The 15035-nt window shown below is 42.5% G+C and overlaps 2 protein-coding genes and 1 long non-coding RNA gene across 8 annotated transcripts in view; 1 reads left to right on the top strand and 2 right to left on the bottom strand.

Annotated features, from left to right (window-relative positions):
- The window catches only part of LOC306937638 (uncharacterized protein), a 22404-nt gene extending 20713 nt beyond the window's left edge, over positions 1 to 1691 (bottom strand). For 3 of the 6 annotated variants that reach the window (XM_079521515.1, XM_079521521.1, XM_079521518.1), the window contains exon 1: positions 574 to 795. The gene's annotated coding sequence lies outside the window, so the exon portion shown is untranslated. Of the gene's footprint in view, positions 1 to 274; positions 410 to 573; positions 796 to 1565 lie in introns of those variants that run through there. The other 3 variants (XM_079521519.1, XM_079521516.1, XM_079521520.1) reach the window with 3 other exon arrangements.
- Positions 946 to 14552, top strand: napsa (napsin A aspartic peptidase). The gene is made up of 9 exons (XM_079521526.1): positions 946 to 1166; positions 1581 to 1749; positions 3234 to 3357; positions 4758 to 4876; positions 5305 to 5504; positions 7621 to 7743; positions 8226 to 8370; positions 12030 to 12128; positions 13287 to 14552. The coding sequence occupies exons 1-9, from the start codon at positions 1099 to 1101 to the stop codon at positions 13446 to 13448; spliced, it is 1209 nt and encodes a 402-aa protein (XP_079377652.1). The 5' UTR covers positions 946 to 1098; the 3' UTR covers positions 13449 to 14552.
- Positions 13655 to 15035, bottom strand: LOC306937644. The gene is made up of 2 exons (XR_013791627.1): positions 13958 to 15035; positions 13655 to 13920 (listed from the first exon to the last, which is right to left on the bottom strand). It is a non-coding gene; the product is annotated as an uncharacterized lncRNA (long non-coding RNA).

Below are 15035 nucleotides of genomic sequence, written 5' to 3'. Positions count from 1 at the left end.
TATGGCTGCACACCACGTCACGACTGTTAGTTAGTCCAGTTTTCTGTGAAGATCGGTGACCACCGAAAACTACAACATGATGTCACGCTGCCGTGGTCAACGCTCACACAACACATCTCTCATGAGTCATGTTAAATTACTAACCACCTGGTGGTCACCTCTTCACCGAAAACTGGACTATGAATAGGCCTTAATGTCGCGTGCAGCCCTGGGTAGGAAACCAGGCCTGGCAGAGATCTTTTTCTAGTTTTTAAAATAAAATAAAATTACTTACATTTTCTGTTTACTCTGTAACCACAATACCAGAACAACATAAATCATGTTGGCTGGCATTTAGCCTATGCTGTCAACAAACTCAACATGATTATAAAGCTCTCTGTGCCTGCATAAATGCGTGTTCTTATTGCTGACAAGATTAGGTGGACAGGGATAATCAATGTATTTGAGGCCAGGGACAATGCTCCTGCTCATATGGTTATTTGAAACCAACTCAGCAGATGACAAGCCCACCCTATAGCTACAGATATTATTAAGCTCAGTATTTACAATGGTTAAATAGTTGGGCTGCCTTACCTATAGTCTCAATCCATTCTGATAGGCTATCTAAAGCCATTTTATCAGTTCTTTCTGCTTTAGTTTCAGGTTGAAACTAAAGCAGAACTGATAAAAATGGCTTTTGAAACATTCAGCCATTTTAGACAAAGAGTGTGACCCAGGTCACTTTCTGTCACAAGAATGAACATTTAAAAATGGCCTACTGTCTAGTGTCTACAACTCGTGACCTGAGTGAGAGAATGAATGGGGGACATGAACAACAGAACAAGTGCACCGGTGGGTTGATGATTTGAGGTGATGGACATTCCGTCCATCCAACCAGATCGTCTCAATCTCGTCCCGTCGCCAATCACCGAATGCCAGCCGGAGAAAGCCGACTTTAGGCGGAAAGTACCGAAGAGCATCACGGATGTAAACTGACTGAGGCTGACTGATAGTTTCCTTGGTGCGTCAGTTTGAAACAGTTAGTTCTGCGTTTTTGCACGAGTGAAAGAAATCTATATTATTATAAGTTATAACTACTGGTTTTCACGAAGAAGGAAAATGACACGACTGGAAATGCTTTGTGCCATTGTCGTGCTGTTGATAGCACACACCACTGCAATTATAAGGTAAATGCTGTCGTTGGACAACAACGGGACAGAGCATATGGTTCCTTAAACTTTCTGTTTGCTACATACTGTAAACATAAACAAATGCATCCAAGGTTGATTGTTTTGGGGGGAGAAGATTCACGTTTTTTTTCCACAGTTCAGTGCTGAAATGTTTAACATTGCATATTATAATAACGCCAGGTCAACTGACATGTATTTGGATTGTTTGTCTGAACATTATGTGCCACGAAGAAGCGCACGCTCTTTGTGCGCCGAAATAACATCTCTGCAAGCTAAACATGTTCATATTAATTTAATATGTTCTTTTTAACGATTGCACTTGCACGATTACAGCATGTGGTTGGCTCTAAAACGGTTTGTTTAGATCGCTGCGGCTAAAGTGTGCATCTTTCTTACCTCTGGTTTCTACAGAGTTCCCCTTCATAAGACGAGGACCGTGCGCCGCCTACTGAACGACAATGGAATGACCATTGAGCAACTCCGAGAACTTGCAATGGCCTCTGCCTCACGACCCGAGGACACTGTTACTGCCCCTCTCCATGATGATCTGCCTGTTGAGAGACTGACCAACTTCTTGGACGTAGGTGTTGGTAGTTGAGACTTGTATTCACTAGTAGGTAGGACTAGGATAATATAGAGTGATCTATTATATGCATGCATGCATGATTGATTGATTGATTATGCTATTATTGATGGTTTGTAGAATGGATAAAACCAGAAAAAGCACTAAATTAGACTTGTAAAGACATACAAATATACACATCTATGCAATATAGAAATAAGAATCATCAAATACACATTTAGGAAAAAAAGGGAATACGTGAAGAGTATAGAAAAAAATCACACCCATGTGAAGTGAGGGGCGCTCTTATCATCGTACATCATCATAACATACATATGTCTATTTGCTCAGACACATGATGTAAATTCTCCATTCATTGTCAATGGGAATATTGAATGTTTGTGTAGGACGTAAATCTACACTAATAGCTTAATATAGGAGGCTAGCCCCTCAAAAAAAGAAGGGGGGGGGGGACTTTAACTTTTTTTACAGGGGCCAGTTTCGAATTGCAGCCGCCCGTATGTGCTCTTTGAGAGCGGTTTTGAAGGAGGCTAGGGATTCACCTTTCTTAATGGCTGTTGGTAGGGCGTTCCCACATTTTAGTGGTATAGGAGCGAAATTAATTTGACCCCTTGTTTGAGCCGAATGTGGGTTGCAAGTCACGTGGTTTGTTGAACTCCCTCTGGTGTTGTGTTGTAATTTTGACAGATGCATGGGTATTTTAACGGTGTAGTGAATCTTGTAGACCAGGCCCATTGCAAGTTGCATGCACAGTTCAGCCTTTGTGTTGGTTCACAGGTGGAATGGACCCATTTAGACCTGAGGACGCATCTGTGTCACCGTAGCTTTTAACAACTTTAACCACTATTTTAAACTTTACCTGTTGAACAATAGCAGATCTACAAGCTCATAGCTACAAGCTTGTTTTTAACTCGTATATTGTCTTCTGGGGCGGGGTCCCTGGAACAACACATTATCAGATGGGGGTCGGTGGCCAATTGCATATATATTCTTGGGCCCCTTGACATGAAATAGTTTGAGAACTGTAGGCGACTGTGGCTCAGGAGGTAGAGCAGGTCGTCCAATGATCCATGGGTCGGTGGTTCGAATCCCGGCTCCTCCTGTCTACATGTCGAAGTGTCCTTGGGCAAGACACTGAACCCCAAATTGCTCCCGATGTGCTGGTTGGTACCTTGCATGGCTTCTGCCGCAATCGGTGTATGAATGGGTGAATGTAATGCACAATCTATGTAAAGCGCCTTGGATAAAGGCGCTATATAAATGCACCATTTACCATTTACCATTTTAGAACCACTGTTTTTTTTTCTCCAGAAAACTGTCATGATTTTAGAAGACATTAAGTAGAAACGGCCTCAGGTCTTAATGGGTTATTTATTTGCATGCTTTAATTGAAATCTGCTCTCACATATGTATGGTTCTATGTTCATTCCTGTCCACTCAGGCCCAGTACTATGGTTCTATGTTCATTCCTGTCCACTCAGGCCCAGTACTATGGTGCGATAAGCATTGGCAGCCCTCCCCAGGACTTTACCGTGCTGTTTGATACAGGCTCTTCCAACCTGTGGGTCCCCTCCATCCACTGCTCCTTCCTGGATCTGGCCTGCTGTGAGTCTGTGTGTGTGTGTGTGTGTGTGTGTGTGTGTGTGTGTGTGTGTGTGTGTGTGTGTGTGTGTGTGTGTGTGTGTGTGTGTGTGTGTGTGTGTGTGTGTGTGTGTGTGTGTGTGTGTGTGTGTGTGTGTGTGTGTGTGTGTGTGTGTGTGTGTGTGTGTGTGTGTGTGTGTGTGTGTGTGTGTGTGTGTGTGTGTGTGTGTGTGTGTGTGTGTGTGTGTGTGTGTGTGTGTGTGTGTGTGTGTGTGTGTGTGTGTGTGTGTGTTCGTCAGTGTTGTCGACTAAAACTAAGACGAAACATGTTCGTGGACTACCTTTTTTTTCACTGATAAACTAAACTAAATGAAAACTAAGCTATTGTGACTAAAACTAAGCTAAATATATGGACAATTTCGTCAACAGATATAAACTAGACTAAAGTGTTAGGAAGGGACTAGTGGACAAGAGATCCAGTATGTCATTTTACACTTGGTTGCATGCTGAAAATAGCTGATCTACAAGCTCACAACGTGTCGCGCTGCGACACGTTGTGAGCTTGTAGATCGGCTATTTTCAGCAAGTAATAAATACATTTTTAGTTTAAAACTAGACAAACACAAACATTCCAGGTGACTAAAATGTGACTGAAACTAAATTAAAACTAAAATCAAAATTTGCTGCCAAAAACAACACTGGTATTCGTGTGACCTATGAATGGTCATGTGAGGGTGTTAAACTGGCTCGAAAGTGCTTATTTGACACATTTTTCTTTACTGACTCATTCCACGTCCATATGGTTGATTGTGTGTGAGCGATCATGTGATGCTGTTAAACTTGTTCTGTTTTTATTTGACAATGTTTTTTAGTTTTTTAACTGAATCATTTTGTGTGTGACACAACTGCTTCCTGAAATAAGATCCATGTTTTTTTATTTCACTGTTTTGTTTTGTTTTTGTAAATTTATGTTCTGTTTCGTCAGTGGGCTTTTGCTGCTGCTTCTTGACTCTTGTCGCTTTATTTGCATCGCAAAAATGTAGGACAAGAATACAATGGAAGGATGGTTCTTTGCACTTGCTCTGTACATAATGCGCGTGTGGTTTTACTTTTTTTTGTTGAAGACCTGAGTCAGATTCTAAAAAAATCCTTCTAAATCCTGACCTAAGTTCTCTGAAAAACTTAAAATATATATAAATGCAGTCTCTGTGTGTACCTGCACGTGTGTACCACTTGACTGTGTGTAGTGTGTACATGCACGTGTGTACCACTTGACTATAAAACCATCTTGGCTGGTGTCTGACACAACCTTTGGCTAATGTTCCAGTTGCATGTGTTGGCATAGCCTGGCATTTGCCAGCTCTAAAACAATCCACTTTGAATTGGATTCTTCTTACCCTCTCTGTACTTTGTTCTCTGTTCAGGGCTTCACCATCGTTACAACTCCAAGAAGTCCAGCACCTATGTGCAAAACGGCACGACGTTCTCAATTCGATATGGTCGAGGGAGCTTGTCTGGGTTTATTAGTGAGGACACTGTCTCTGTGAGTTAGACAGACACTCACTCACTCACTCACACACACACTCTCTCACTCCCACACCCTCTCTCGCTCTCTCTCTCTCTCTCTCTTATTCACTTAATAATAATAATAATATTATTATATTTACTTATTCACTTGACCATTGTTTGCCCAGATGCCACTATCTTGGTGGAAAATTGACCATAGTACATCTTCAGTGTATACACAACATCAAAATCAATTTGGGCCTTTTTCTGACTATTTGATAGAGTAAAGTAAGCTGACAGGAAATAGGGGGGACGCGGGGAGATGGGGAGTGACACGCAGCAAAGGTCGTCGGATTTAGCACTAGCAGCCTAGGTGTCCGGACCGCTAGGCCGGCCCGGGCCCATCATCATACGAATGCCTCATTGTGTTTCATCTTTGTGCTTTTGTTCTCTCTCTCTCTAAAGATTGCAGGTTTGCCGGTACTCAAACAGCAGTTTGGTGAGGCAGTGAACCAGCCTGGCATCACATTTGCCGCAGCCCGCTTCGATGGCGTCTTGGGCATGGGTTACCCTACCATATCGGTTGCTAACGTTACACCAGTGTTTGACACGGCCATGTCTGACAAACTGCTGCCACAGAACATATTCTCCTTTTACATAAGCAGGTAGGTAGGCAAGATGGTGATGGTGGGAATGATAATTATCATTATTGGCCAGAAGTGGAATATGTTAATATGGTCAGACATAATTGTGTTGTACTTTTCATAGTGAAGCTCCATGTACCATTAACCCGTTTAGACCTGAGGACATGTCTGTGTCACCTTATAGCTTTTAACCATTATTTTAAACTTAGATGTTGAAAAATAGCAGCTGCTATTTTTGAAAAATCGTGAAAATGTGTGCAAATCTTTGAACATATATTCTTTCACACGAACGTTTTTAACTCGAATCATTGCTTCTACTATGTTGCAACAACATATTTTCAGATGGGGGTCTGAGGCCAAATACTGTACATATCATTCTGGGGCTCCTTGACATAAAAAGGTTTGAGAACCACTGACATGGAAACATAGGTTTTTCAGAAAACTGTCTAAAGTTTTCTAAAGTCCATATGCTATTCTCAGCAAACCAACTATGTTTAATAACCCTAACCATAAAAGAATAAGCTAATTGGACAATTATCAGTGGCAAGTTTAGAAAACAATCAGTTTTGTCTTCAACATAAGTTTTTTTAAAAGATTATTATTATTATTATTATTGGAAGGAAACCCCCCTTGAGATTATCTTTTCGAGGGGGATTCTAGCCATGGATCTACTGATTTCCTTAGCAAGGTGTTTTTTTTATTTGCTTCACTGTTTTGGCCTTTATTCCTGCTTTTCTTTTTTTCCTTTTCTTTTTCAAAAGTATGGGATTGTGTCAACTCGATGTGCATGACCACTGAATGGTATTCTTGCAGTGTTGTGAATAACTGTGGTGTTTGTTTGGCCAACTCACCCTCAGGGTAGATAAAATGGTGCCTACTGTGTTAGTTTGAACGTTGGCAAGGAGACTGGAGTTTGTGGTATTTGTAATCTAACTTCATGCTAGCTTTCAATGGTACACTAAACCTCTGTCATCTGACCAGCGAGACTTCTAGCCTGTAACACCTTATTCAGCCTAAGTTACCTTATTCAGCGGAACTTTTCCAATTGTCCTAAGAAACAACTTTATTTTGGCTAGAGACCTTTTTTTAATATAAGACCTACATGTAAAAATAGGACGTGTTTTGTCCAGTGACTAGTCTCAATAGTTGAGAACAGTGAAACTCTGTCCAATGTCAGACTTGAAGTCTTATTTCTTATCTCTAGTGTGTGTGTGTGTGTGTGTGTGTGTGTGTGTGTGTGTGTGTGTGTGTGTGTGTGTGTGTGTGTGTGTGTGTGTGTGTGTGTGTGTGTGTGTGTGTGTGTGTGTGTGTGTGTGTGTGTGTGTGTGTGTGTGTGTGTGTGTGTGTGTGTGTGTGTGTGTGTGTGTGTGTGTGTGTGTGTGTGTGTGTGTGTGTGTGTGTGTGTGTGCACTGCTGCTGTTACAACACTGCATTTACACACAGATCAATTAAGCTGTGTTATTTTAAGTTCTAAATTTCAGTGCTGTTTGACAGGTGAAATATTAGATGGTTTAGAAGAGTGAACATAATGACTTCAGTAACTTGTTACTTAGCAATGAAAAGCAGCGTGTACAAGCCAAGGATCAGTGGTCAATGAAAAGCAGCGTATACAAGCCAAGGATCAGTGTTCAGACCATGATTCTGGGAGTCTACTCTAGCCCACTTCAGGACGGGAACCCCTTTTGGTGTTTTAAGCATTATGTTATACTGCAGCTAATGAAAAATAGCAGATCTACAAGCTCATAGCGCGGCACCGAGTGCACGCGCTACAAGCTTGTAGATCTGCTAGATCTGCTAAGATCTGCTAAATATTTACCATTTACCTGCTATTTTTGGGGATTTTTTTTAAAAACGTGCACATTTTTGCACTTTTGTAATCTTTCACAGCGAACATTTTTAATTCAAATCTTTGCTTCGGGGAGGTCCCTGAAACAACATATTTTGAGATGCGTTGCTGTGGCCAATTACATTTTTTTTTTAGGGTCCTTGACATAGAAACATGGGTTTTTCAGAATACTGTCAGTATTTTGAAGACATTTTGTAGAATCAACCTCAGGTTTAAATGGGCTAGTAGTAACATGAATGTATTGTTGTTTTTAATCTGTGCTACGCTTTCCTCTCTATCCGCCTTGATAAGGGACCCGGCAGCAACAGTAGGAGGAGAGCTGATGCTGGGGGGAAGCGATCCACAGTACTACACAGGAGATCTGCACTATGTCAACGTCACACGCAAGGCCTACTGGCAGATTAAGACCAGCAGGTGGGAGGCACAGAATCTTGGTCATGTCTTGGTCCAATAAAGGGGACCCAAATGTAATTTCTGTCGATGTCCTTTCAATTCTTTATTTTTTTGTGAGTCGTGATTGCGGGCGGGAACCCCATTTGGTGTTTGAAGCATTATGTTATACTTTAGCTATTGAAAAATAGCAGATCTACAAGCTCATAGCGCGGCACCGAGTGCCGCGCTACGAGCTTGTAGGTCTGCTATTCTTTTTAAATTGTGAAAATGTGGCGCAAATTTCAAATATATATATTCTTTCAGAGCAAACGTTTTTAACTCAAATCTTTGCTTCTTCATATTTTCAGATGGGGGTCGGCGGCCAATTACATATATTTTTCGGGGTCCTTGACATGAAAATGTCAAGGTTTGGGTTTTTCAGAAAACTGTCAGGATTTAGAAGGCATTTGTAGAATCATCCTCGGGTCTAAATGGGTTAATTATTCCATCTCTGTCCTCCACAGCATCGAGGTGGGCAACCAACTGACTTTGTGCAAAGCCGGTTGCCAGGCCATCGTCGACACGGGAACGTCTCTGATGGTCGGCCCTGTAGCGGAGGTCAGAGCGCTGCACAAAGCCATCGGAGCTCTGCCGCTCTTAATGGGAGAGGTAGGAACAACAACTTTACTCTCTAGGCCAGGGGTTCTCAACCCGTCGTTCGTGACCCCTCGGGGGGTCGCCAAATTATTTTGGGGGGTCCCCAAATTATTTTCCTTTTTTTTTTTTTTTGCAACTGAATGGCTGGAAAGTGGAAAGGAAGAGTTTACATAATAGTACATGCATACACCTTCCCTAATGATTATATCTGGTTTCAGTATTTATTTATGGTGTATTGTCTCTATTATTAAGGTTATTGTAGCAGTCAATTTATATTGGTGGTCGGGAGGGGGCGGGGCGGGGGTCCCGAGACATTGCCAAAGCATTTCCGGGGGTCCCCGGCCAAAAACGTTGAGAACCCCTGCTCTAGGCAAGGGACTGGTTCTTTTAATGGGAGAGGTAGGAACAACTACTTTACTCTCTAGGCAAGGGACTGGTTCTTTTGGGAGAGGTAGGAACAACAACTTTACTCTCTAGGCAAGGGACTGGTTCTCTTAATGGGAGAGGTAGGAACAACAACTTTACTCTCTAGGCCAAGGGACTGGTTCACTTAATGGGAGAGGTAGGAACAACAACTTTACTCTCTAGGCCAAGGGACTGGTTCACTTAATGGGAGAGGTAGGAACAACAACTATACTCTAGGCAAGGGACTGGTTCTTTTAATGGGAGAGGTAGGAACAACAACTTTACTCTCTAGGCAAGGGACTGGTTCTCTTAATGGGAGAGGTAGGAACAACAACTATACTCTCTAGGCAAGGGACTGGTTCTCTTAATGGGAGAGGTAGGAACAACAACTTTACTCTCTAGGCAAGGGACTGGTTCTCTTAATGGGAGAGGTAGGAACAACAACTTTACTCTCTAGGCAAGGGACTGGTTCTCTTAATGGGAGAGGTAGGGACAACAACTTTACTCTCTAGGCAAGGGACTGGTTCTTTTAATGGGAGCGGTAGGAACAACAACTATACTCTCTAGGCAAGGGACTGGTTCTCTTAATGGGAGAGGTAGGAACAACAACTTTACTCTCTAGGCAAGGGACTGGTTCTTTGAATGGGAGAGGTAGGAACAACAACTTTACTCTCTAGGCAAGGGACTGGTTCTTTTGGGAGAGGTAGGAACAATAACTTTACTCTCTAGGCAAGGGACTGGTTCTTTTAATGGGAGAGGTAGGAACAACAACTTTACTCTCTAGGCAAGGGACTGGTTCTTTAGGGAGAGGTAGGAACAATAACTTTACTCTCTAGGCAAGGGACTGGTTCTTTAGGGAGAGGTAGGAACAATAACTTTACTCTCTAGGCAAGGGACTGGTTCTTTAGGGAGAGGTAGGAACAACAACTTTACTCTCTAGGCAAGGGACTGGTTCTCTTAACGGGAGAGGTAGGAACAACAACTATACTCTCTAGGCAAGGGACTGGTTCTTTTGGGAGAGGTAGGAACAACAACTTTACTCTCTAGGCAAGGGACTGGTTCTTTTAATGGGAGAGGTAGGAACAACAACTTTACTCTCTAGGCAAGGGACTGGTTCTTTTGGGAGAGGTAGGAACAACAACTTTACTCTCTAGGCAAGGGACTGGTTCTTTTGGGAGAGGTAGGAACAACAACTATACTCTCTAGGCAAGGGACTGGTTCTTTTGGGAGAGGTAGGAACAACAACTTTACTCTCTAGGCAAGGGACTGGTTCTTTTGGGAGAGGTAGGAACAACAACTTTACTCTCTAGGCAAGGGACTGGTTCTTTTGGGAGAGGTAGGAACAACAACTATACTCTCTAGGCAAGGGACTGGTTCTTTTGGGAGAGGTAGGAACAACAACTATACTCTCTAGGCAAGGGACTGGTTATTTTAATGGGAGAGGTAGGAACAACAACTTTACTCTCTAGGCAAGGGCCTGGTTCTCTTAATGGGAGAGGTAGGAACAACAACTTTACTCTCTAGGCAAGGGACTGGTTCTCTTAATGGGAGAGGTAGGAACAACAACTTTACTCTCTAGGCAAGGGACTGGTTCTCTTAATGGGAGAGGTAGGAACAACAACTTTACTCTCTAGGCAAGGGACTGGTTATCTTAATGGGAGAGGTAGGAACAACAACTATACTCTCTAGGCAAGGGACTGGTTCTTTTGGGAGAGGTAGGAACAACAACTTTACTCTCTAGGCAAGGGACTGGTTCTTTTAATGGGAGAGGTAGGAACAACAACTTTACTCTCTAGGCAAGGGACTGGTTCTTTAGGGAGAGGTAGGAACAATAACTTTACTCTCTAGGCAAGGGACTGGTTCTTTAGGGAGAGGTAGGAACAATAACTTTACTCTCTAGGCAAGGGACTGGTTCTTTAGGGAGAGGTAGGAACAACAACTTTACTCTCTAGGCAAGGGACTGGTTCTCTTAACGGGAGAGGTAGGAACAACAACTATACTCTCTAGGCAAGGGACTGGTTCTTTTGGGAGAGGTAGGAACAACAACTTTACTCTCTAGGCAAGGGACTGGTTCTTTTAATGGGAGAGGTAGGAACAACAACTTTACTCTCTAGGCAAGGGACTGGTTCTTTTGGGAGAGGTAGGAACAACAACTTTACTCTCTAGGCAAGGGACTGGTTCTTTTGGGAGAGGTAGGAACAACAACTATACTCTCTAGGCAAGGGACTGGTTCTTTTGGGAGAGGTAGGAACAACAACTTTACTCTCTAGGCAAGGGACTGGTTCTTTTGGGAGAGGTAGGAACAACAACTTTACTCTCTAGGCAAGGGACTGGTTCTTTTGGGAGAGGTAGGAACAACAACTATACTCTCTAGGCAAGGGACTGGTTCTTTTGGGAGAGGTAGGAACAACAACTATACTCTCTAGGCAAGGGACTGGTTATTTTAATGGGAGAGGTAGGAACAACAACTTTACTCTCTAGGCAAGGGCCTGGTTCTCTTAATGGGAGAGGTAGGAACAACAACTTTACTCTCTAGGCAAGGGACTGGTTCTCTTAATGGGAGAGGTAGGAACAACAACTTTACTCTCTAGGCAAGGGACTGGTTCTCTTAATGGGAGAGGTAGGAACAACAACTTTACTCTCTAGGCAAGGGACTGGTTATCTTAATGGGAGAGGTAGGAACAACAACTATACTCTCTAGGCAAGGGACTGGTTCTTTTGGGAGAGGTAGGAACAACAACTTTACTCTCTAGGCAAGGGACTGGTTCTTTGAATGGGAGAGGTAGGAACAACAACTTTACTCTCTAGGCCAGGGGTTCTCAACCCGTGGGTCGCGACCCCTCGGGGGGTCGCCAAATTATTTTAGGGGGTCCCCAAATTATTTAAAAAAAAAAAAAAAAGTATTTTTTATTTTTATTTTCACGATTTTTCAAAAATAGCAGACCTACAAGCTCGTAGCGCGCCACTCGGTGGCGCGCTATGAGCTTGTAGATCTGCTATTTTTCAATAGCTAAATTATAACAATGCTTAAAACACCAAATGGAACCATTTGGTTCCATTTGTACACTCTGAGTTACAGACCCCTAAGGGTCCATTTGGTTCCTATCTATCATCTAGCTAGGGACCCCCTGAAACTCCACTTTGGGAACCACTGCACTAGGGGACATTTTGAAAGCCATATAGAGGTTCAATCCCTGTTGCAGTGAGTGGGGAAACTATTTAATCTCTATATGTTTGTTTTGGCTTTCCCCCTCTACTCATCTCAGTACATGATTGACTGTAAGAAGATCCCAACTCTTCCTGTTATCTCCTTCAACATCGGCGGCAAGATGTTCAATCTGACCGGAGAGGACTATGTGTTGAAGGTACGGTAGAGGCACCTCCTCCTGGTTAAGAATTAATGACAAGTTAAACTCTGCTTTACTCTGCCTATCAATGCATTTTCATGGCCTCCCCCCCCCCCCCCCCCCCCCCATTTACAATGCATATACATAGTAATCTAGGATCATCTCGTCTAAACAGTATAACGTTGCTGCTAACTGATTTTTTTTCTCTTTTTTTTCTCCTCGTAAATCAGTGCTATTGAACACCCTAACATCTGTGTGTTGGTGAAAAGAATATTGAACCAATGAAAAGTAGTAAAAAGCGATTCGGACAAAACCTTAACTCCATTGGACCCTCAAACTGTCTGCTAAAGCAACTTAACTCCACCATCTCTCCCCCTCTCGTGCAATTAATTGACAATATATATATATATATAAAGTCACAAGACCAACTTTGATGAGGCAGCATTGCTTTGTTTTCAAAATACAAGGTTTTCTTCATTTCCTGAACATTTTATATTTTTCATTTCCTGATTATTATAATCTTTTTTTTTGTTGTGGTTTCTTCCCGACAGCAGAGATACTATCAATAATCTGTACATTGAAACACTATAGTATGCCAGGTCTGTCAACATAACAACATGCTATCTAAATTACATTTTGGCCTTTGCAGTGACAAAACAAATGAATCAGCCTGGGTTCCAGCCTGATTCGCTGCGTTCCGCGGATCTGTAAATGTCACTTTGCTACTCAGTCTGGTCTCTCTCGGACCGAGACGATGAACCCCGAACCAGCGGCGAAAATCAGCTGCTATACCTCCATAATAATTTGGAGTTGTAGTCCGGTTAGGTTGTGTTTACATGTGTGCTGTGGCGCAGCTTCAATACGTCGTCAGTCTGTTGGGTTGTGTTTAAATGTGTGCTATGGTGCAGCTTCAATACGTCGTCAGTCTCGCCTTGATCCCGCCTCTAGGTGCCGCTAATCGGTCCGAAATTTGCTGGTTCAGGTACATCGTCTCTGCCCGAGAGAGACCAGATGGAGATAGCGTTGTGGAACCTGTGTGACTCAATGCTGCCACCATCTGGCGGAGTCGGGGTTAAAAATGAAATATGATCTCGGGACAATGTGTGACTGTGCAAACTACTAGCAGCGTGTAGTGTGTTTGTTTGGGATTCTCACTCTCTGTTGTCATTCTCGCAGGAGTCCCAGATGGGTGCATCCCTCTGCCTGTCAGGCTTCATGGCCATGGATATCCCTCCTCCGGCTGGCCCCCTGTGGATCCTGGGAGACGTGTTCATTGGGAAGTACTACACGGTGTTTGACAGGGACGCGGACCGCGTGGGCTTCGCCCCCGCAAAGTAGGGATGGGGTGTAAGGAACGAGATGCATCCACTTCTCATTTTCCTGTCGGTAATTTGATAAACCATATGCGCCTGCTCAATTTCCTTCCAAAGTAGTCCACCTTTGTTTTTAATTCGGCTGCCTACAGTCTTAACAGCGTTATTGGATTATTCTCTCTGGTGCGCTCCAGACTGTAGTTGGATGTCCTGCAGATTTCCAATGAATCGTTTTGAGGACTATATAATGGACATAAGCTATTGGCTTTATTGATATTTTTGGGTAACTGTGTACTGTATGAGACGGTCAGAGACAAATCAGTCAATGCATCAACCAGTCAAACCCAAATGGACATGCACAGATTTGCTTCTGGCGAGAGAGCAGAGGCATGAATACTTCTACAAGACGGGTTATTCTGACAACGAGCAATGGCTACAGAAGATTTATGGAAAAGATGTTAATGGGACACCTTCACCCAGTTCCTCGCTTTTGACTGCTATAGTGCTACATGCTTGCAAATGTCAGCTGACCACACTGACTGCTACATGCTTGCAAATGTCAGCTGACCACACTGACTGCTATATGCTTTGTAAATGTCAGCTGACCACACTGACTGCTATACGCTCTCAAATGTCAGATGACAGCACTGAATGAATGAAGACTGTTTTGTTGTTGGAAAACGTGTGCTTGTGATTTAAGGATTTCCTTGTTTGGTGATATTTTTTTTTTTTGCTTGATGATTGCGACGTCTCTCACTGTATCAGAAAATCACTTCCCGTTTGTAGTAATTGGCAAAATTCTATATGTTCCAACATTCAATATGTTATCTTTGTACACTTTAATTAAGCTGTCTGAAGCTTTATTTTTAACATGTCAAGGTGAATTTCCGTATTACCCTCTGAAGCTTTGAAGTAAGAAGACAAAATGATTACGACCTGATTAACCCATTTTGAGCGGGAACCCCTTTTGGTGTTTTAAACATGTTATAATTTAGCTATTTTTGAGAAAATCATTTTATAAATTCCGACGTCAGGTCAAAATGGGTTAAGGCCTATAGTAATGTCTGCTGGGGGGGGACTTCAAATAAAAATGTTACCTTGTGAATCTGATTAAAGTCTGCAGGTTCTTGATTTATTACCTTATGATTATTTTTTAAAACCTAGCACCAAAAATGTGACTACTTTGTTCTGCTATTAATTTCAGCCATTCACTGTGGACTTGTTCCTTACTAAAACGGAAAATGTTTCCTGTCTGCTAGCATGAGGGGGGAAAAAAAGAAATAAATTAGACCTCGGACCACAGAGAACATGAGCATGTAACATTTATTTGAATATACAAAGTGCTGTGTGAACCATCAATTCCAGAGATGAACTTAAAGAAATAAATCTCACTAAAGCATTTTAACAAATGGAAAAACAGCATGCAAGTATAAGCACATGGCTAGGCTACATACTGTACATGGCTAGGCTACATACTGTACCAGTAAGCACATGGCTAGGCTACATACTGTACCACTTTGGGTTTCCTTTTCTTTAGTATAAAGCCAAGGGCACATTAGCAGCTACGTGGCACAGTGACCCCTATTACTACAGCACAGAAATTAATTTGGTG

Source organism: Electrona antarctica (genome assembly GCF_951216825.1).
Source record: "Electrona antarctica genome assembly, chromosome: 14".
Classification (NCBI taxonomy): Eukaryota; Metazoa; Chordata; class Actinopteri; order Myctophiformes; family Myctophidae; genus Electrona; species Electrona antarctica.
Note: the sequence above shows the minus strand (reverse complement) of the source record. Positions and strands in the feature narration are given on the sequence as shown.